The 24,668-nt window shown below is 38.2% G+C and overlaps 1 protein-coding gene across 4 annotated transcripts; it reads right to left on the bottom strand.

The window, feature by feature from the left end:
* Nucleotides 1-261: 261 nt before the first annotated feature.
* dtnbp1a (dystrobrevin binding protein 1a) lies at nt 262-24,532 on the bottom strand. 4 transcript variants are annotated; one of them, XM_026284975.1, is made up of 10 exons: nt 24,105-24,532; nt 23,453-23,506; nt 22,785-22,850; nt 22,571-22,631; nt 22,356-22,488; nt 10,544-10,676; nt 9,847-9,869; nt 3,608-3,763; nt 2,887-3,021; nt 262-1,530 (listed from the first exon to the last, which is right to left on the bottom strand). In XM_026284975.1, exons 1-10 carry the CDS (start codon nt 24,158-24,160, stop codon nt 1,241-1,243), a joined length of 1,107 nt encoding a protein of 368 aa, XP_026140760.1. In that variant the 5' UTR covers nt 24,161-24,532; the 3' UTR covers nt 262-1,240. The 4 variants fall into 4 exon arrangements, with proteins under 4 accessions (XP_026140760.1, XP_026140759.1, XP_026140762.1 ...); XM_026284974.1 differs by having other exon boundaries at nt 2,887-3,030; nt 24,105-24,530; XM_026284977.1 differs by having other exon boundaries at nt 2,887-3,030; nt 22,785-22,835; nt 24,105-24,529.
* Between the last annotated feature and the right edge of the window lie 136 nt (nt 24,533-24,668).

The following is a 24,668-nucleotide window of genomic DNA, read 5'->3' as shown; positions in this document are numbered from 1 at the left end:
GTTTTGGATTTAATAAATGAATCACTTGTCAATCCTTCCAAAAATATAGCGGCCTCAAGGTTTTTATTTTTAATTTTTTGGAGATGCAGAGTATTTTTGATGTTACGGACAATAACTGGTAAAATGGCAAAATTATATATTATTTTGTGTTAAACATCATATATATATATATATATATATATATATATATAAACACAACAAATTTAAAAGCAAAATAAAATAAATACTAGAAATTAATTTAGGCATCACAACATTAAACTGTACAGTATGAAAAATGTTTATTCAAAAGATTACATTTAACAATGTTAATAGCGTTTTTAAAGATGAATTTTGAACATGGCAAATGTAATCTAAATGTAAAAATGGGAAATGAGCATGTACAATTAAAAAGCTGGTATGTGTTGATAACAGATCTAACTGTTCATTGTAAGTTCATGTTAGCGCAGGTACATTAATATTACTGGCTGTTGATTTGAATATTTAGTATAGACTAATATTAACCCATTATCCCTTGTTCTTGAAGTCATTTCTTATCAAAACCCATATAGTCAGACTTTGAAACCCTCATTCTCGCTGCGTTCATGTCACTGCAGGTACCGTGAGAACTATTCTTCTCCAGAGGTAACAGGGTTTGAGAGCAACAGCTTGCTGTACGGGGAGCCTGTAAATTCTGTGACCACAGATGGTCCAAATGTTCCCGGCTATTTTTATATCAGAGACTCTGTGAAATCGTTGGTGGAAGATATTTGCCTTAGATCACTATGATATGAAATATCAGTTCTACACTGAGACTGTCTTTGATGACCCTCTTATTTCAAGGTTTATTTATTTTATTTCAAAGTCTTTCAATCGGCTCAATAATGTCATATGCAAAAATGAGCTCTGCATTAAAAATTCATGCAACATACATCAGTGATATTAGCAGGAACACTGTAAAATGTTTATTATTATATAATTCTGAAGCAATAGGTAATACGAAGAACTGTCATACACGGAGCTGATTTTTTGTATTGAGAAAGAATAAAACAAAAAATCACAGTGCTAAGAGTCAGAAAGAGGGGCTCTCTAGGCTGAGCACAAACAGTGTTCTATAAGGCTCCAAAATCATCTCAAAGTGTCCCATTGAGCCATGAAGAAACATCTGGCTGGTCTTCAGCACTACTTCTTGTCTGGGCCTTGATGTAAAACAGGTTTTCATCCAGAAAGCAACTCAAACGAGTGCGTTTGCCATCCGTGGCCACTAGGGGGCCTGCGTGTCGCTGTCGTCTGAGCTTTTGAGCGGCTCTGTTTCTGGGAGGCCCATGAGGGCTGTGTCAGCATGTACCTCCTCCTCATCTGACTGGACCAGTGGAAAGTCTCCGCTGCAGCTTTCCTCGCTGGCCTCCTCTTCATCCGGACCCTCGGTCACGCCGCTGACGGTGTCAGTGCAGGAGGATGAGACTGAGGAGACGGTGTGCCGTAGCTCTGTCTGTGAGGGCACCTTCAGGCTGATCTCTGAGGGGGACGAGCCAGGCTCCAGAGCCGGACCGCCTGATGAACAGACAGAACAAGGTTCAAATGTGTCACGCCATCTACTTCAGAATATGAATTAGTCCTGAAGTGCAGTCGCAAACTTTGAATACTTGAAGGCTATGAGAGACACGGTAGGAGTCTAATGTGTCCATTCCTGCACACTTTGCTTTCACATTTTCTGAGTATCTGCAGTATTTAGTGGAATGATAAAACTAGTTTAGGACGGAGTAAAAATCAGCACTATATCACATCATTCTGATTTGATGCTCAAGAAACATTTCTTGTGCTGCTTAATATTTTTGTGGAGTCTGTAATACAATTTGTTTTTTCAGAATTCAGAATGAACAATATATAAAAAAAGAAATCGGATATAATTTTTGAAACAAATGTCTTTACTGTCACTTTTGATTAATTTTATAAGTGCTGTGATAAGCAGAATGACTGGACACCTAATGCTCTGAATCTGCGGTATTTAACAAAACTTATATGACAAAACTTGTTGAGGACTGAGTAAAGATGAGTACTACTCTTTTATTGGCAGCTGCAAACAGCTATATTTCCCAGAAAATAAAAACTATGAATAATGCTCCTCCATCTTTAGCAAATCTCAAAATGAATATCCAGTTTTCATAAGATTATAATGTGCTACAGCAATTGATTTTGGTTTTAGTGTTTAATATTTTATTTATTTGGACAAACTAATACAGAACTTTAATATAAGTGTACCGTATTTTTCGGACTATAAGTCGCACCTGAGTATAAGTCGCATCAGTCCATAAATTCGCCATGACGAGAAAAAAAAAACATATATAAGTCGCACTGGACTATAAGTCGCATTTATTTAGAACCAAGAGAAAACATTACCATCTCCAGCCGCGAGAGGGCGCTCTATGTTTTCAGTGAAGATTACAGGAGCACAGAGCAGCATAGAGCGCCCTCTCACGGCTGGAGAAGGTCATGTTTTCTTTTGCTTGATTTATCAAGGCTCATGTTAAATTAATTTTCATAAATAAGTCGAACCTGACTATAAGTCGCCTGACTATAACCAGCCAAACTATGAAAAAATGTGCAACTTATAGTCCGGAAAATACGGTAATCTTATCCTGAGAGGTCAGGAAACTCTTGAATTCTGACCAGACAGCTCAAACTGAAATGGATCAGCAAAAAGTCCTACTTTAAAACACATTTACAAATGTCCGGAAATCTGATTGCGACAGTGGATTTGATTGCGCTAATGTGAACAAATCCAAGCACATTGTTTTCTGTAATTTTTGGTTTTGTTTCTTCCCACAAGAACTCTTAACACTCCCCAATAAAGACTCCATAGTACTTCAATTATACTGGGTGCAATATGTTTAATATGCAAAGCCCAACCTGTGTCAGGAGACTGAGCGCTGCTCTCTTCCCCTACGGAGCTGAGGAAGACATCGAGAGCCTCATGATCGGACACATCCGTCAGATCCATCTGTTCCAGGAGGTCAACATTCACCTCCATTGAGGACATACTGCCTAATGGATCTGTCCCAGAGAAAGAAATAAACCTTCATTCAAACCCATGTGCACTTCAAAACCCACGGAACAGCAAGTTTAGTTCAGGAATACACAAGCAGATTTCACAACCTTATACAGTGAATAGATGAACACATGAACAGAGGAGCCTAGCACAAAGAAGATGTGCTGAAGAATGAGGGATAGAGTACCTCACACACCAGGGCAGCATTAAAGCAGCAGAGAGGAAAGAGAAGACAATCAGTTTAGCATCAACATCCTTGCACAAGCACTTTAACCTCCCATTTAACATAGTACTAGCATGTTTAAATATTCATGAAGGGAAGGACACAGCCTTGAGCAGCACATCATATAGGGCTACTGTGATTCTGTTTTGCTCTAATTTTCTTAAGTTTACAAAGAAAAACAGAACAATCACATTTTGAAAATCGAAAACACTGTTTACTGTCATATGTGTTTGCCACTAAAGACGTAAGGACACTACACAGGGAGAGTCAAGATGGAAAGAAAAAGGGATGTTACGAATCAATTTTAGACCGTTGGACAAATATTTCCAGAGGTGGTCCTTCGAAAAGAAGTAACTGACCTCTCCTGTCGGTGATCTGGAGGTATCCTGAGGAGAGGTACTGCTCCATGTCTTGCTGAAACGCCTCTTCAAAGTACTTCTGCCGCTCCTTTAGCTTGACCTGCTGCGCATGCTCCATCTCCAGCACTTTCTGGGCATGTTCTGCATCGAGCTCCGCTAAAGAGAGACATAAAACACCAAGTAGGTTATAAAATGACAGAGAGCAAGAGAGAGAGTGGGAGAGAGAGAGAGGGCGAGAGAGAGAGAGAAAGTGAGAGAGAGAGAGAGAGAGAGAGAGAGAGAGATGGGGGATGGAAGCACAAAATGAACTGGAAAAGGGAGGTGGATTAACCCTCAGAGAATTGATGCAGAAACATTTGCTCATAGCAATAAAATAGTATTTAAATTATAATGAATTGAAATGATCATTTTCATTTCTCACACAACTCACCAAGGTTGCATTTATTTGAAGAAGCTTTAGTTAAACTGTAATATTGTGAAATATTACAATTTAAAAATAATTGTTTTCTGTTTTAATATAGTTTCAAATGTAATTTATTTCTGTGACGGTGAATTTTTATCAGCCATTACTCAAGTCTTCAGGTTCACAAGATCCTACAGAAATCCTTTTAACACTTCTTATATTATCGGAGCTGAAATTGGTTGTGCTTTTTAATATTTGTTAAGAAACAGATTTTTTTTAAGATTCTTTGATGAATAGAAAATATTATTTCTAACAGTGTAGTCTTTTATCAATCACTTCTGAACAATAGCGTTCTTACATCATTTTTGTTTTATAATTATAACAGCACTTAAACCCCAGTGCTGCAAGAAAAAGAGGATTTTTTATTTTATTTTTGCTATCTAAAAACACATTTAAAAATAGGATATTCTCTGAGATCTCTAGAATTAAATTGCCCAACTCCACACACAAATGTTCCAATATCCACACAATACCAGCTCCAATATCTGCCTGATACGCATTTCCCAAGATACTTTGCAATATCTAAACCAAACCTCTGACATCTGAACTTCAAGATAACATTGCATACATCGTCAAACATGCTTTCTACAACACATCAAAGAACAAGATCCTACACAAGTGTCTTTCCTGCATGCTAGCTTACCTCCGAATGTGAAGCATTTTCTACTAGTGGCGGAGAACGCAACGCTTCTTTTGTGAGAGCGTAAGTGATACAAGATGCAATTAAAATCTTTATCTTTCACAGGAAGTGCATACTCTTCTCTGAAAAGCAGGAAGTTTGCATGTGCTATCTGAATGTCACTGTAGTGTGTGATAAACACTTAAAAATATATGGCACAAACATCCTGCCAAAGTTTATGGTGACGCATCCAAGATGCAGCTTTTTAGAATGAAACACAAAATCACCCTGCTTTCTGGAGAAAGAAACTTTTATCATTATCACAATCCTCCTGTGTATTATGTGAAGAAAAGAAGTCCACTGACAAAGAGGTCACGCGAAATGCGCCTCTGTTATTAGGATGTGGTCTTAACCACAGTCCTGTCACACGCTCTTTTTAAACAGATGCTGGTTGAACAGTGTTAAATAAAAATGCTGGCCTGAACATAAAAACACGCTCACTGAGAAACCATTGTTGCCCTTTTTGGTACAACATTAGCCTTGCAGAAATGGGCTAAATCACATAAATGAAGTTGATGCAAGCAGATTTAAAATGAGCTGATTATTTATGCATGTATTATCAAAACACTAGTTTAGCAGTGATATTTGCTTGATATACTGTACTACTCCTCTGATTAATAACCTACTTCAACCCTAACGCTTGTCAACTCGATATTTCACGGCAGGATCATCATTATTCAGTCTCTTCATGGTAATAACCAGGATTTAGGAGTAAAACAAATCTATTTGTTTTGATTTTATGCTAATTTAATGTTAATTCAATTATTGGCTTGATATTAATGACAACAGCATAACTCTTTTTCTCAGGCAATATTACGATTTTAGGCATAAATGAAAAAAAGGAAATATTCCTAACTCTTAACTTATGCTCATCAAGACTGCAATTAAGATAACTGTTTTCTGCTTTATAGATTTTAAAATGTAATTAATTTCTGTGAGGCAAAGGAACGATTACTCCTTTAAAATTAACTCTGGTATGCTGTTATTATTGGTACTCAGTTACCATTAATTGCTTTTATCAATGTTTCTTTTTTAATGGTAATGTATCACAGTTGCAACAAAAAGATTCATTGTTTTCAACATTGATAATAAGAATTTTATTTCTTAACAGAAAATAGAACATTTTCACAATATTAATGTTTTTACTATACTTCTAATGAAATGAATACATATTTTGGAGAGCAAAATCTAAATTTAACCAAACTCGCCCAGTAGTTTATTTCTAATTACACTTTAATTATTTAATAACTATAGTAGATTTCTCAAGATTTCTTTTTTGAAGGGCTCTACATGCACGAAATGGGATTTATCATGCCTTTGACGTCACAGATCAGGAAAGCTGCAAATGAAAGGACGGGGACTGTTCTTAATACCCTATGAATATAGCTACTTTTTTCTACTTAATGCACTTGAGCTTCAGGTGACTGGCTTAAAAAAAAACAGTGCAGCCATGAGATCTACGCCATCTGAGCAACTGCCATTGAGATGAATGGGAATGCTAATGAACAGCGTCTTCCTCCTTTAATGACTCCATGTCCACAAGAACTAAATCATGGATATGGCATGAAAGAACTAAATCTGCGGGGATAAGCTGTGCCTTTCGTCATATTTACTGTTGCGTGTGTGTGCTAGCTAATGACAGCACGGGATGAGCCCCAGGCGCTCTGATCACACTTGTCACATCCTCCACACACGTTCCTCAGGAAAGAAGAAAACATGTTAAGAACGTTTGTGAGGGCCAATGCACAGAAAACCACAGCTGAGACTTCAACAACACAGTTTCATAATCTACTCGCTGATGAAAATCTCCATCAATCTTCTATTAGGAAAATGGAGCATGAAACAAATATTAGCGTGGTCAAAGATTAGGCATCTTGCAGCTAATCAGAGGAGCATCTGGCAGCAGATGGTAATGCAGGTTCAGCCCTAGGGCCACACACAGAACAGAACCCCAATATCCAGAAACAGGAAGAGGAAGCAGAGAGAAGAATGTGCAAACACTTTCTTCTGGACCGACAGATCATTCAACACATGGAGGGTTCAGTATCAGTCATCTGTCTCACTGCACTCAAGTAGAGTGGACGATGAGCTACAAACAGACTCTGGTTTCTATGAGTAGATCTGAGAGATGTCAAGCAAAAAACACATTCACTGAAAACATGGCATCACAGACAAATACCAAATGCTCCTTAAATTAGTATTTAAATTCATATCAATTCTAGTTATGTTGTTGTGATGACATTTAATGTTACATGAAATAATTAAAGTGAGAAAATATGAGAAAATAACAAATAAAGATACATGCTATATGATGTTAATGACTAATGACATTAAAAAAATGATAAAGGCACAATTTAAAAAATTAGGCATAATCTTTAATATTAACTATAATAATAGAATATAATTACTATAACAATTTCCAACAATGGGACTGATTTCATGTCATTTGTATGTTAAGCACTCATTCTAACGTAATATAATGTAATAAAATATTTCTCATTACAGCTAATGATGCCAATTCTCTCTGATGAACGCTGAATGTCTGAGATAACTTTGAGATTACACTGCTTGAGCACCTAGAGGTTGCAGGTCTACAGCTCATTCATATAAACCCCAATTTACAAGTCAAAATTGAAGCATGAAGGCATACAAGTTTATGCAAACATCACGCTGAAGAAATGCTCTCCACACACACCACAGCAGAAATAACCCCAACTCAATGTTAATTAACTACAACAACTTGCTATCCAGAAGGCTATCCATTTTGAGCAACATTTCTAGATTTGACCTTCCATAAAGTCTTTTATAAAAGTTGAATTCTATGCGCTGCATAGACTTGCATTATGATGGCTGGTCCTGTAAAGGAATAGAGATGAAAGCCACCGTAGGCATCCTAATCTGTGCTGAAATTCCATTACTTAAGTCAGCCAAAGCCCAAGATGACAAACAATGACTGCAAACCACCAATTCAGATCTCTTGACAAACCGCCAGAACTGTGATACATTGGCACATCGAAAAAAGAGTGCATGGAAACCTACAAGAATCTCTCATGCTGCTGTCCAGAGTTCCCGACGTGGACATTTTGTGTTTCTCCTTGAAGAGCGCAGATGAGCTGAATGCAGGACCGATACGCCAGAGACTGCAGTTCAAGTCTACCTGAAGAACGGCTAAATGAACATCTTATATTCTGCTGTGGGTTTTATTCCATAAGCAGCTCTTCTATGGCCAGGAATGCTGAGGCATTGCCTGCTCAGGGACACAGAGCTTGAGATGCAGCTGGAGTGAGGAGGAAAGCAGGGAACGTACCATTCACAAACCTGAAGGGGGAGGGTCTGTAGAAAACTGAGTTTCATGTCAAATATCTGCCTTCATCGCTTTGTGATCTGGGACTAATCTGCCGATCTTATACTATATACTACACTCAGCTAAACTTGTGATTAAAAGTACAATAACAGAACATAATGTCAGCATTAGTATGAATAATCATTAGTCAGTCAGTGCCCAAAAACACTGCAACCTGACAAAGAAGCACATTCACTCTGAAACTCCAGTTAACTATAAATCTAATAAAGCAAAGCACAGCTTTCTTGCTCACAGAGAGGAAAAATGAATTCATAGAAACGTAAATAATCATTTTAAGATCTAAATAAATAAATAAGTCAAGTATAAGGTGTGAAGTCTTGAGCACATCACCCACACAAAAGACGAGCCAATCTCAAGCAGCACCGCCTACGTACCAACGGACGTGTTATAAACAGTCTTTACCACTTTCTCAGTGACAAAGACAAGGATGTTAACTAAAATGTAAAAAAAAAAATAATAATCTTAGCCTCAAACATTTTTCAACACTTACAAATCCTCTAAGCTCAGATGAACTAAATTTTCTGTAAATAAAGGGCAAGTGAACAATGATTCCTAAAGGCAATTTCCTTTTTGTACAACATCTCTAACTGATAGATCGAAGAGCTATGATGATAAGAGTGATTGTTATTTATACTGGACTGTAGGTGTGAACAGATGGAGCAGCAGCCTCCCCGTGGAGGTCAGGGTGGAGTTAATGCCATCATGAGACCATGTTCCCCACTTATGCAATAAAAATGTGCAATATCCTTATATTTATTTGTTATCACCTCCATCCTAGTACATCCCTGCATCTCACTCTATTCTATTCCATTATCATCTATAGCACAACTGTTCATACAACTGATTTATTTTTCTATTTATTTTGCAATCTTTATATTTACATTTTATTGTTTTTTGTCTGTGTGTTGTCTCTGTGTACTGGAAGCTTATGTCACTAAAACAAATTGCTTGTATATGCAAGCATACTTGGCAATAAAGCTTTTTCTGATTCTGATAAAGACAGCAGCAACCGCACACTAGAGCACTTTTGCCCTCCCTGGGGTTAATTAGTGTCGCCTGGGTAATTACAACACAGTTCTTCTCAATATTGAGCACTAAATCAGCTTCATGCGGTTAATAAAAATGTTAAATAATATACAAAAAGAATAAACTGTGAATGGTTTATCCCTAGAAAACGTACACTTCCATCAAATAAGAAACCATTTTTGACTCTTTGACCATTCTTCTTTCTATCTTTAAATCAAAATCAAAAACTTTTTTTTGTCAGTCGTCGATAACTCATTGCTTTTCCTAAACTAGTTATACTTCATATTCATACACTTCTTATGTACATAAGATTTTTATAAACGCTGAGTCTAAGAAATTACATAATTAAAAATGCATGGTTATGAATAAATAATTTAAATGATAATATTATAATAAAATAAATAATTATATAATTCAAAATATTTATACACATTCTGGTTCAAAAGCTTAGGGTTGTGATTTTTTTGATTATGTCAAAAGAACACCATTCTAAACATTTTTTTTTACTAATGTTAAATTTGTACTGTCAATTTTGATCAATATAATGCATCCTTGTTGGAAATAAATTATAAATACATTTTAGAATTATAAATAAAAGAAACAAATGTTATGACGATTTGTAAACACATATATTCTCTATATATTAGCATTAGCTTTGGAGGTTGGCAGGTTATGCTTTTTGGGATTTAAAAAATAATATTTCTTACCTTTGAAAGACTCAAGCTCTTTCCTAGAAAACAAATAAAGGGGGTTACATTAATGCATACATATATAGCCAAATACATAGCACACAATCTCGCCAGATGTCAGCCCCAGATTCCTGAGATAAAGAGGCTGCAGCATTTCACAGTGTTTGTACTAATGAATACCCACACGCAGAAGGAGAACTGAACACAGCTGCTTTCCAACTCACTGGCCAAAGCCAGGGATGGATGGTTTAGCTGCAGGCTGAACCTGAACCACAGATGCCTGTAAGATTACACGATACACATTCATGCTTTCCTTAAGCCCATATTTTGTTTGTGGTTTTCATAGTACAAGGATATTTGGGTGTTTTCAATAAAACTTATTTCTGCATGTGGCTATTCACTGCTTCTGTGCAAATGGTCAAAACACACTGCGTGCAGTTGTATTGTAATGATTTACAATCTAAACAGCAGGTGTCATATTGCTTGCTCCACAGACTATTATTCAATATGGATGCTCTAATATGTCCTCAATGTTGCAAGTGTAAAATACTGCCCAAAGTACATGCTATGTTCTGTTCTTTCTTTCTTTAAATTAAAGAGGAAAACCCTTGATAGACGGTTCCTACGTGTTCTGCAGTTATTGTGATTTAATAGACATAAAGGACACATCAAAGAGTCTGGGGCTTTATTTAAGAGCAAGAAACACCATTTTTACCTTTTTTTCTTCTTATAGTTTTCCAGCTGCAGGATCTGAAAGTGCTTGGAGCGCTGATGCTCACACTGAGCACACAAATCCTCCAGATACAGCAGACGACTCTCCATCTCCTCAAAGTCAGCCTCCAGATGAGCTGTGCAAAAGCATGAAAAAGTAATAAGGTTTGAGTTAAAGAAAATGATATGTACAGTATAAAAAAAATGCAAAAAGCCCCTGAATGTGTCCATCCTATCAAACTGGAATCATAGATTATTACCACTAGTGAATTAGTTCTACAATTCTGATTTAAGATGCAAGGTATGGTGACATTTTGTCATTTCCATTAAGAAAAGTACATTTCCTCTGTACAGTCGTTATTACTTATTACATTTCATACTACATTGTGAATGATAATTGACATGAAGGCATATTGTTAAGTGTCAGTAGGAGTTTGCACAGATGCAGCTACATAACACCACCAAGTGGCAACACTAGAAAGTGCCCTTGATATAAATCCATTAGAATTCACAGTTCTCTCTGAATTCGAGCTCTGAAACCTCTGACGGAATGCAATATGTCTTATCTGCTTATAGGCTAGTGACAATGCCCCTGAATTTTCGAGATACCCCTACCGGAGGTAGAACTAAACCCAACAATGTTTTTCTTCATCTCTAAGGTCTCCCATATATGAAATGGATTCTTGGCTAAAAATATTTTACTGCTAAGATTGTTAAATTAACAGATATTGTTATACACCACAAAACCAATAAAGGACTGAAATATAGCCTGTCCGTATGGGAGTTAAGGCATATAAACTAATGCAGATCAATCACACAAGCTCTGAGAGCTTTGAAACTTGACATGTTTGTAGTCAGGAAGTTGATTTTACTACTAGAAAAGACTGGATGTGAATATCTTGATGTATGGAATAAATAGAGACATGTAAACACATATCTAAAGTAAGCAGACATGCATAGATTTAATATCTATGCAGAGTGTTTTCATTTACTTTGTGCTTGCTTTGCCTGGCATTATCATAGAAATATGATATGATGGCTTGTTGGAAAGGTGGGGATGTGCTGAATCCAGCAATACCAAATATGTAAATATATGATAAAAGAAAAGTGTTCTGTCACTCAATGTATGAGGTGTCCAAAATGAATGAAAATGGAACACTGACATAATTGAGTCCAAACCCATTCATTATCAGTGGTGAGAAGAATGTTGAGAAATTCAAATATAAGAGACATCAAAAAATATTTAATATGGCACCTTGTACTATATGGAAACAAAGATTGAAATCGAATGATAACACCTTACCATAGCACAAACAGGAGACCAGGAGTTTTAACTTTATGAACTTTTTAATAAAACTATAACTTAACTTCACACAATACAACTTAAATTACTGTCTTAAATAAAACAAATGGCAATCTAACTAAAGAAACAAACACTCTTCTGGGAAATGAGCCCTGTCTTCTCAGGCTGTTTAGTTTGTTTTCTAGCAGCAACCATTTGGAACATCAACTGCTTTTGGTAACCATTGGAGAAGGGTCTGGCTGCAGACTTGCACTTGCACTCTCAGACACTGCTTCTGCTAGCGACGTCACTTGCAGTCTTTATTTTTTATTTTGTTCTTTTTGTTGATAACTTTTTATTTGAATTTCCCAACATTTTATAACAGTTGCCATGTGGCGAAGACAAGAAAAAATAAACTAAATTACAATGTCAATTGCAATCACTACTTGAACTCTCCGCTACCTGTGACTTCACTTGCAATCAACACAAATCGTACATGTTGCCACTGGAGACAAGACGCTGTGGTGGTGATTAAATTATTAAAACTAATTTAGTACAATAACGTACAGGGTCCTGCAAGAAAAAGACAAGCACAGACCTTGGCCACAGAACAGCAGAATATGAACTCAATGCACAAAGTCTTTCGTTAAGTGTTTTTCTTCTGTAGAAAAAACTAACACTTAATATGGCATAATGTATTCAGACACATTAAGTTCAATTAAAAGATCAAATTCAATATATAGTTATTATTCAATGTACTGCAAGGCAAGCAGATGGCTATGAACACAATGTGCAAACTTTGTCTTCCCATACAACATAACGCTCAATGTGATATGTTTTATGGTGATATAAACAAGTTGTAGACAGTTTATTCTATATGGAAAAATGCTTAAAGTGAAACTTTGCGTGTTGCGTTTATTCTGGGCTCACCTGATTGCCTGTACATATTAGTGATGTATTTTAATAAAGTAGAGAAGCATGAGTTTGGCCTTTCTCATCTATGTCCATTATGCCACATTTTGCGGTATGTGAGGAAAATACTATATACATATTCCTTATATTAATGAACTGTACATTTAATTTGATATTTTAATAGCATCTTAATATATTAAGCCATGTTAAGTGTTTTTTTTTTTCTACGCTTAGCTAGAGACTTTGTGCAAATGTTCATATTCTGGTGTTCTGGCCATGGATTTGCCGATCTTGTCTTTTTCTTGCAGGACCCTGTACGTTATAGTACTAAATTAGTTTTAATAATTTAATCACCACCACAGCGTCTTGTCTCCATTGGCAACATGCACGATTTGTGTTGATTGCAAGTGAAGTCACAGGTAGCGGAGAGTTCAAGTAGCAATTGCAAGTGACATTGTAATTTAGTTTCTTTTTTCTTGTCTTCACCACCTGGCTTTATAAAATGTTGGGAAATTCAAACGAAAAGTAATAAAAAAAATAAAGAAAATAAAAAATAAAGACTGCAAGTGATGTCACTAGCGGAAGTGCAAATGTCTGAGTGTGCAAGTCTGAGAGTGCAAGTACAAGCCTGCAGCCAGACCCTATTGAAACATTTCGGGGTTCTGTTGGGGGTAGATTTGCTGCTGACACCTCAGCTCATCCAGGTTGGTGCTAGGATGCCCATCTTGGTGCCTCTTCTTTGTCTTTCAAGATCTTTGATTGAGTGTTGGTGGTCATTGTAACGACAGGTAAAAGAGGAGGAAGCAATTGCAGGCAATCAGATGATGTTTATTAGAAAGAGAGTCCAGAATGTTGGCAATGGCAAGGAAGGTCTACGGTGGCGTGAGAAGAGCTGGATGGTGAAGACGATGGTGCAGGTGAAGGAGGTCAATGGATGAAACCAGGAACAGACCGGAACACTGACACGAGGACGACAACACGAACCCAATCCAGCACACGAACACGGAAGACGGTAATCCAACTAGGACACGGAGACATGAGAGAGGATCTGACAACAGAGAGAGAGTGAGGTGAGTATAAGTAGCTGAGGTGTGATGAAGATCAGCTGGAGCGAGACAATCAACACCCAGGTGATGACAATCAACTAAACGAGCACATGGAGACAACGTAAGTACAAAAACAACCACAAAACATGACACGGAGGAAACACTGGATTTCCTACCGTGACAGTACCCTCTCCCCTAGGACGTCACCTGACGTTCCCAGCCTGCTTTACCTGTAGATTGTAATCATCTATAAGGTGGTGATCCAATATGTCCCGAGCAGGAACCCAGCTTCTCTCCTCCGGACCGTAACCTTCCCAATCCACCAAGTACTGAAACCGCGTCCCCTCCGTCTAGAGTCCAGAATACGATTAACCGAATAGGTGGTTTCCCCATTAACGAGACGAGGCGGGGGGGGAACCGGGGCAGGCGGATTAAGACGGGAAGAAATCACCGATTTAATTTTGGACACATGGAACACGGGATGAATCCTCCTGTACGCCGGAGGAAGGCTAAGACGCACGGTTACCGGATTAATAATCTTGGTAATAGAAAACGGGCCAATAAATTTGGGAGCAAGTTTGTTAGAAACGGAACGCATAGGAATATTCTGGGTAGAAAGCCACACTCTTTGACCGACGACGTAACGGGGAGGCTTCGACCGGTGGCGATCGGCCTTAGCCTTGGTGCGCGACCTAGCCTGGAGCAGAGCTCTGCGAGCTCTGGTCCAGGTGCGGTGACACCTCTGGACTAGTGCGTGTGCGGAGGGGACCGAAACCTCGGATTCCGTACTGACAAAATTAGGTGGTTGGTACCCTAAACTACACTTAAATGGAGACATGCCCGTAGATGACACTGGCAAAGAATTGTGTGCGTACTCCACAACTGAGAGTTGCTGACACCAGGACGAAGGATTATTGGAAGCCAAACATCGCAAAACCCTCTCGACATCCTGATTGGCTCGTTCGGTTTGACCATTGCTCTGGGGATGGAACCCGGAAGAAAGACTAACAGTCGCTCCTAACAATTTACAAAATTCTCGCCAAAATTTGGACACAAATTGGGGACCCCTGTCAGAAACCACGTCTGTCGGAAGGCCATGTATGCGGAAGACGTGGTCAATGACAGCTACCGCTGTTTCCTTGGCTGAAGGTAATTTGGGCAAGGGAATAAAATGAGTCGCCTTCGAGAACCGGTCCACTACGGTTAAAATCACCGTATTGCCTTTAGAGGGCGGGAGGGCGGTGATAAAATCTAGCGAAATGTGGGACCAGGGTCTTGAAGGGACAGACAGCGGTAAGAGTAACCCATCTGGAGGTCGATTGGAAGTCTTACCAATAGCGCAAACTGAACAAGCCAAGACGAAATCGTGGACGTCACGAGCCATACCAGGCCACCAAAATCGTTGCTTGACTAGAAATCTAGTTCTACTAACCCCTGGGTGACAAGCAACACTGGAACAATGACCCCACTGGAGAACGTCTGACCGTAACCCCTCCGGCACAAACAATCGGTTCGGTGGGCAACGAGCCGGGGGCGTTACCCCTTCTAAGGCAGTCAACACCTTCGATTCGACCTCCCATCTGAGCGCGGAGATAATGATGGTCCCCGGTAAAATGGGCTCGGGAGTAGCAGTACGATCGGAACACTGACACGAGGACGACAACACGAACCCAATCCAGCACACGAACACGGAAGACGGTAATCCAACTAGGACACGGAGACATGAGAGAGGATCTGACAACAGAGAGAGAGTGAGGTGAGTATAAGTAGCTGAGGTGTGATGAAGATCAGCTGGAGCGAGACAATCAACACCCAGGTGATGACAATCAACTAAACGAGCACATGGAGACAACGTAAGTACAAAAACAACCACAAAACATGACACGGAGGAAAAACACTGGATTTCCTACCGTGACAGTCATATCTATCAAAAACTATAACGACACAGCTGTTACCTTCCTTTCCCATTAAAGTTGCGATCTTTTTCCAGACACACTCACCCAGGTCATTGTACGTTTGAAAGGCTGAATCATTGAGCATTTGAAGAAGATCCATGCCATCAATGATATATGCTGATGGTTCTTTTACACTTGGCAGCTGCTGTTGTCTTCTTTATGCTTCCATCATCAAAAAACAAAGAGGGTGGGACAAAATCATGTTTAATCTGAGATACGAGATTTTTATGACTTGGGAGCGGGGAGATACGAGGTTATGCACTCATTGATAAGAATGATACAGACACAGACGTCGCTGCTGCCAGCAGTGTTCATCAAAGTCTGCGGTCGTGTCGAGCCTTTTGACAAGAGATAAGGCTTTAAGGGGTAACTAAACCCCTGGTCAGAGCCAATATTTGAAAAATGCTGAAAAGTGGGCAGAGCACAGCGGAGATAGAGGGGACAAACCAAGGGCAGGGCTGAGCGGGTGGGGCGTGAACCTGAGACCCTCAGTGACAGATTAATTGACAGCTGCTGTTAGAGTAGCTAAAATGGAGAGTGACTCTAGTGACGCAAGTAGTTTTGCAACAGGGCGTTCATTTGAAGTAGAGGACTTTTCTCCCTCACCTTCACCTGAAGTGGAGGATGTCGAGGTGTCTGAGGACACAGGGCCAGGGCCTGAGCCATATCAATTCAAGCCACTGGCTCAAACTGCGGTCTTAACTCCCGGATTCTGATAGGCATCCGATGATGCTAGCGAAGCAGCCGTGCAAGAGAGAATGGGGCCAGTCTCCGAGTATGGCACTGCGTCGCTTTTCAGCGTGAGCTGTGTGGAGCATTACCAAAGCATTACAGCTATGGATTTTTAACAAAACAAGCCTACTCAAATGTATCTAACCTAACAATTTTCATTCGTTATTGTAAGAAATGAAAAAGAGTTATGCAAAGATAGGCTTACTTGGCGCCAGTAGACAGACCTTTTTTCTCCCATAAATAAAACCTGTGAGCCTACTTGGGGCATTTTACATGCACAGTGCCAACTTTGAGTCAGTAAAATAATAATAAAACAATAATTTAATGCTGGTATCCAAAACATTTAATTCAATACAAGTAGAATTAGAAATTAGATACATTTTAAAACTTCAATGCACATGTATAATAAGCCTAGTAATAATAACCCTAGTACTATCGATCATAACATACTTCTACAGAGACTGGAAAACTGGGTTGGGCTTTTTGGGATTGTACTCAAATGGTTCAGGTCATACTTAGAAGGGAGAGGCTATTATGTGAGTCTAGGAGATCATAAGTCTAAGTGGACGTCCATGACATGTGGAGTGCCACAAGGGTCAATTCTTGCACCGCTCTTGTTTAGCCTGTATATGCTTCCACTAAGTCAAATAATGAGAAAGAACCAAATTGCCTATCACAGCTATGCTGATGATACCCAGATTTACCTAGCCTTATCTCCAAATTACTACAGCCCAATAGGAGGATCTTTGATGACATCTTTGTACGCATACGCGAGTGGTTGTGTGGCAACAAAACAAACAGTATGGCGGGCTGTAAAGACGCAACGAGCACTTTCAAGTGAGTTAAGGCCCGTTCACACCAAGCACAATAACTATAAAGATAACGATATTAGCGTCCACACCAGCGAACGATATTGTCTGTGTATTTTAAGCGGACACGGCACTTCTGCTGCTTTAAATTCTCGAGCTCATTACAGCAGGATTGATTCTGATTGGTTGGCAATGTTTTATCGTTCATCAGGGGGAAAAATCGTTCTGAAAGTGATTCCAACGATATCGTTTCTTTATCGTTATAGTTATGGTGTGGACTCTGCTATTCTTTAATATTGAGAACGATTTTTAGAACTATATCTTTATCGTTATCTTTATAGTTATCGTGCTTGGTGTGAACGGGCCTTTAGCGGGCAAAATCCTCAATATATAAGCACTTTAACATCTGAAGACCGGAGGAGGTTTGGAGAGAAGCTCAAAATTTGTATTGGTGACAAAATCGAAGCTATTCAAAGCCCATATAAGGATCTGGGATGACAAAAAACGTTGGTCCGACTCGCCCGTGTCTTGGCCACCAATCTGCTGGGGAGACATTTATTCTTATTTAATAGAAACCCCTGGACCCTTCACTCATGAAAGATTAAAGGCTTTCAAAAGTCTGAAGGCCTATGATTATTTTGTTTCTCGAAAAGTTGGGCCAATCTTTTCTGCCAAACAGAAAGCAGTGATCGTGCTAAAAGCAGAGGTTAGACCTGGCCAAGCAGAGTCACAGCATGATTCGCATCTCCCGTGGGTGATCGCCAGAGAGAACGGCGAAATAATCACTGCTCACTGCGACTGCAAAGCCGGGTAAGTCTTCATTGATCAGTGTTCTTATTTACTTATTTATTTACTGAAAATGTAGTGACTGTTGTACCAATTCAATTGTTTTCAGTGTGAGAGTTTCAATGGCGTCTGTACTTATGGTGAAAAATTGTATATCACAGCTTACAAATTTCTCCTTCTTTCAAATCCAGTCTTGGAGAAACATGCAGTCGTGTAGCAGCTTTAATGTTTAAAGTAGAAGCAGCTGTCAGGATAGGACTTACAAATGCTGCATGTACTAGTGAGGCTTGCAGCAAAGCACAGCTACAGAATGATGTGAGGAACATAGTCTGGGTGCTGTGGATTGCGGTTTGGGACACCTGGATCAGAAAGCGAAAACATATGACTCGGTTGATTTGACTCAGTTTTATTTATTTTTATTCAATCTTCTATAAATACATAGTCACTAAGACTTACCATGAACAAAATGTGCCTCACAAACTCAAACAGAAGCTGCAGGCTTTCTTCGGACCGTCCAGGTTCAATCGCCTAATTGCACGCAACCATTTCTTTCATTTTTCTCTATCCTTTTCGGAGGGAATTCGAAAAAACTTTTTATCAGGCCCCCAACTAACCGTACAATCGACCACACAGCAAGAGTGAACCATCCTCTTCTCTAAATCCTCCTCCAAACGTGCAAAACAATCAAATTACAGGTATCTAGCGGTGTTTCCTGCCACACGATTCCCATGATGCAACGCGACAAACATAAACAATGACGTCACAAAAGATCCGCCTATTGACTCCCTCTGCCAATGCATTGATAAAATTAATAGCTGGATGTGCCAGAGCTTTCTTCAGCTAAACAAGGAAAAAACTGAAGTCATTGCATTTGGAAACAAACATGAAGTGTTCAAGGTGAATGCATACCTTGACTCTAGGGGTCAAACAACTAAAAATCATGTCAGGAATCTTGGTGTGATTCTGGAGACCGGTCTGAGTTTCAGTAGTCATGTCAAAGCAGTAGCTAAATCAGCATACTATCATCTCAAAAACATTGCAAGAATTAGATGTTTTGTTTACAGCCAAGACATGGAGAAACTTGTTCATGCCTTTATCACCAGCAGGGTGGACTATTGTAATGGGCTCCTCACCGGCCTTCACAAGAAGACCATTAGACAGCTGCAGCTCATCCAGAACGCTGCTGCCAGGATTCTGACTAGAACCAGAAAATCTGAGCATATCACACCAGTCCTCAGGTCCTTACACTGGCTTCCAGTTAAATATAGGATTGATTTTAAAGCACTTTTACTCGTATATAAGTCACTAAATGACCTAGGACCGAAATATATTGCAGATATGCTCACTGAATATAAACCTAACAGAGCACTCAGATCACTAGGATCGAGTCAGTTAGAAATACCAAAGGTTCACACAAAACAAGGGGAGTCCGCCTTTAGTTACTATGCTGCCTGCAGTTGGAATCAGCTTCCAGAAGAGATCAGATGTGCTAAAACACTAGTAACATTTAAATCTAGACTCAAAACTCATCTGTTTAGCTGTGCATTTATTAAATGGGCACTGTGCAATGTCCGAACTGATTGCACTATATTTTCACTTTTTTTATGTAAAATCATTTTCTAACTGTTTTTAAATTCATTTTAGTTAAGTAGTTTTTTTCATAATTTTAAAAGTTTTAAAATTGCTTGTCTTTATTTTTATTATTTTTCTTCATGATTATTTTACTTTATTTTATGTAAAGCACTTTGAATTACCATTGTGTATGAAATGTGCTATATAAATAAACTTGCCTTGCCTTGCCTAGTAATAAGTAGACATTTAAAATACATCAATAACTGATATCATAGTTTAAAATAGGTAAAATCAGAGTTAAGGCTTGCTTTATGTGTTGCTCGATGAGGATTTCTCAATCGTTGCGACTTTAAATCCTGAGGACACAAAATGCTGTGGAACCTCCTGCCGCGGAGTGAAGAAGAGGTGGAGTTACGAGGATTCTCAGACAGTTGAAGTGTCCAATGGAGTTAAGAGATTTGCTCTCAATCTATTTTCAACACTTTAGATTGTTTACCACGTGGGGTTTGACCAATAGCATTGAATTGTGAAAAAATATGAAATAGACAAAATTTGGACATGCGAGGATTCTGCCCGTCAGTGACGATATTTTAATAAAGGTGTTCCATTCCAATGTTAACCTGATTCAATTGGATCTGTGGTTCATATGAATTGTGTGAATTACTGTGCCTTATGAAATGTATCATTATTAAATGTATCATAAATATAGATCAGCACTTACCTAATGTAAGTTACTTTGCAGTAACCATGAATTTGTCAACATTCTTCTCACCACTGATAATGTGATTTGGACTTAAGGCTATTTTGTCAAGCGTTCTTTCATTTTGGACACCTCATACATTGAGTGACGGAACACTTCTCTTTTATTATATATTTACATATTAATAATTTAAGTTGTATTGTGTGAAGTTAAGTTATAGTTTTATTAAAAAGTTCATTAAGTTAAAACTCCTGGTCTCCTGTTTGTGCTATGGTAAGGTGTTATCATTCGATTTCAATCTTTGTTTCCATATAGTACAAGGTGCCATATTAAATATTTTTTGATGTCTCTTATATTTGAATTTCTCAACATTCTTCTCACCACTGATAATGAATGGGTTTGGACTCAATTATGTCAGTGTTCCATTTTCATTCATTTTGGACACCTCATACATTGAGTGACAGAACACTTTTCTTTTATCATATATTTACATATTTGGTATTGCTGGATTCAGCACAACCCCACCTTTCCAACAAGCTATCATACGTGTTTCTATGATAATGCCAGGCAAAGCAAGCACAAAGTAAATGAAAACATTCTGCATAGATATTAAATCTGTGCATGTCCGCTTATTTTAGATATGTGTTTACATGTCTCTATTTATTCCATACATCAAGATATTCACATCCAGTCTTTTCTAGTAGTTAAATCAACTTCCTGACTACAAACATGTCAAGTTTCAAAGCTCTCAGAGCTTGTGTGATTGATCTGCATTAGTTTATATGCCTTAACTCCCATACGGACAGGCTATATTTCAGTCCTTTATTGGTTTTGTGGTGTATAACAATATCTGTTAATTTAACAATCTTAGCAGTAAAATATTTTTAGCCAAGAATCCATTTCATATATGGGAGACCTTAGAGATGAAGAAAAACATTGTTGGGTTTAGTTCTACCTCCGGTAGGGGTATCTCGAAAACTAAAGCACTTTTTGACCATTTGTCACTAGCCTATTAGATTGGAAAGGTAGTGGAAGAGGAGGAGGAATTAACACTTGATCACTTCATGCATATAAATAAAAAGGACTTACTGTTTTATTAACCAAGGACGCATTCAATTGATTAAAAGTGACGGCAAAGACATTTATAATGTTTCAAATGATTTCTATTTCCAATAAAAGCTGTTCTTTTGAATATTCTATTTATAAAAGAGTCCAGAAAAATGCATCACAGTTTGACTAACTACAGGAAGCCTACATAGAGTATTACACAGAAAACGTAGTTTGTCCAAAACTCTACAAAAGAAAACACAGCAAAAAGAGCTCATAACAAATGAACGATCGGAGCAACCACTAGACTTTATCTGGCTATTGTTTAGTCTCCAGCGACACAAGACATTTTGTAAGGGAGCCAAGTCTGAAGATTAATGCCTGAAGCCAATAGGTGCAATGTTACACCATGAACAACAGCGACTGACATCAGCAGATGGAGCTCCACAGGAATCACTCTCATTACCGCCCTGCATCACAGTTACACACAGAGCGCAGACAAATGCTTTGCAAAGGCAGTCAAGGTGATCAGATTTCTCTGCTGTCACAGTAAAAGCTCCATTTAAGGCCAGATAATCAGTACAATACACACTGATTTCATATAAAAAAGTTGCTTATATAATTGTATTTCAAGTTTTCCGAATGGTTCAGATTTGCATGAGGTACATGTGGAAATTCAGGTCATTAATTCACTGATGATCCTTCCTTTCACAGCAGCTCATGTTATATTATACTCAACTTTGACAAGACAAGAGAGTTTGTGTCAGCTGGGGATAAAGATTCAATACATGAAAGTACAAATGAGCTTGGAGAACTACGGCAGAGAGGAAGATTTGTCAGTGAATCCAAATGAGCTGTTTAAAACTAAGGTAATATTAATAACCTCCTTCTCTAACGATAGCCCCGGATGAATATCTCAGATCTGTCTTTGATCTAAGATTCTTCTCGCATGAGGACTGTTTGTGAAAGTCTCACCGATGCGTGAGGTGATAGTCTCCAGGTCTGAGAGGAAAGCAGGGATCTGCTGCAGCTGTTCCTGCAGCTCCAGCACTGCTCCTCGTCTCTTCTCCCAGTGTGCACACAGCATCACGACTTCCCCGTCCACCGTCTGACAGACAGAGTTGAGCTGAGTTACCAAAGTTACAGCACCACAAACCCTCAACAGGACAGAGTTAGATGTGTGAACTTACTTCCCCTGCCTTAGCACACTCTTTAGCCCGTTTATGAAGAGCCACCCAAGTGTCTTCATATCTGGTGAGAAAAATAGCCATACATTTCAAAATGTGGTTATAAATACATTCATCAACTTCAGGGATTTATGAGAATATCCCCTTGACCCTTTAAATGGATTCCACTGCATTGACATTTTTGCTGACATTTGTTGAAAAATGTAAAGTAACTTACCGACTGAGCAACTCGACTCCAGCAGAATATTGTGGAAAGTTTTCATCTCTTCTGGCAAAATATATACTAAATATTTATATAAATGAATATATACATAAAAAAATTTATATTAAATATAATATTTAAAACATACAAAAATGTCAAAGATGAGACATACAATTTTGGTGTTTGAATTTTATAGATGAAAGCATATTAAATATAAGTAAAGTATCAAATATTTCAGGGTAAAATATATTGTACAATGAAACAACATACTTATTCTGACCTGTATTTATTAAACTATATAAAAGAAAAAGTGATCAGACTAAATTTCATTATATTTTAATGAATTAAACATTTGTAAAACTTAATGGTTTGAAGGATCATGGAAAAGATTCGTAAAGATTTAAAAATCACAATTAATTTTGGGGACTGAACCTTATAGAGTTTTTAATGTCATTAAATGGTTCCCGCTATAGGCCTGAAAAGATGTTTTGTTACATTAACTATTGTTATATATTGCATGACATTTTAATAAGTGTCTTCTGTAAATCATAATAAAAATGTATGATAGTCATAATTTAAAAAAAATTCTCAGAAAGAAATAAAACATAAAAGGACATAAAAGGTGTAATAAACATTTTATTATACTATATAAACTGAGAGGTTTTAAACTTGCTATAGCTTACCTTTGTTTCTTCTTCACTTTCGACTCCTTGGATTTGTCACTTAGGGTCTTGATTCTGAAAAGTGTTGAAATATGAGACAGGATATGTATAAATAATATGCCAAAGTACAAAATTAATTAATAGTATTTGTGTTCGATTACTTAAATATGTTTAAGTTTGTTCTATTTACTGCACCCACTGTCATTTGGAAACATTTACGTTGACACCGTGTTAAAAAGAAAAATGTTTTATATAAAAATGTGTCATAAAACGCAAAAATACTGTCTCGCCCATCACATGACGATCAGCTGAAAGTTATTAGTACAATTCAAGATTGCAGTCGTTAGCATGCGGCTAACTTGACACTGAACATCTCGAATGTGTCTCTCATCCCCAAAAATACATTGTTACATACATTTTATACCTATTATTTGTATTTTTTTAGAATATCTAAAACAAAAACAAACTACACACTTTGCTGTAAGAGAGATTATTAGCAGGCTAATTAGCTAGCATCCACTTCTCGGCTCTCCGCTCGTGAGGAAGCCAATGCAGAAGTTGTGTCAGTATTGTGTAATATCAGTACAGGTTCTAAAGGTCACCTAAATTTGCTACCTCAACATCATATTAGGACCCCAGTGAGTATGAACGCAGTCAGGCGGTAAATACTTACCCTGAAGTGAAGTCCTGCTGCACCGTTTGCAGTTTCTCTCTGAAATTCTCAAACATGTCCTTGAGCTGCTTTAATCCTTCTATGCATGCATGGGTGACACTTAGATTAGATCTGTGTTTGCTTAGTCTTTCACGAGGGCTTCAGTCATCCTTTGTCAGATGACAATGTCCTAATGTCCCGTTGTGGGCTTTGCTCCGTTGGACAATGTCTGCAGGACTAAGGTTAACTTAGTTGGCTTGTTCATGCAGCCACTGTTTTGCCTTCTCAATGATTAACCGTGGATTTGGGTCACTATATTATTTTCACACCCAGTTTGTCTTAAGTTAAAATGATTATTTCTCGTTGTCCGTCGGGTAGCTGGACTAACGTGATCCCTTCCTGTACTAGTTAAACACACGCCCCCTAACTGAGAGTGAAAGTGACTGAAAGGTTGCTCAGCGTCTCATTCATTACAGCGAATCGGTTCAGTACACTTTTCGTTTCAATGAACCGGTTCAATATTTTATATACATCTATATTGTCGTCCATATTGTTGTTCAGTTGTTTAAATATAATTTGTGTTCA

The sequence above is a fragment of the Carassius auratus genome, chromosome 16 (genome assembly GCF_003368295.1).
Source record: "Carassius auratus strain Wakin chromosome 16, ASM336829v1, whole genome shotgun sequence".
NCBI classification, from domain to species: domain Eukaryota; kingdom Metazoa; phylum Chordata; class Actinopteri; order Cypriniformes; family Cyprinidae; genus Carassius; species Carassius auratus.
This window is presented reverse-complemented; position numbering and strand designations above follow the sequence as displayed.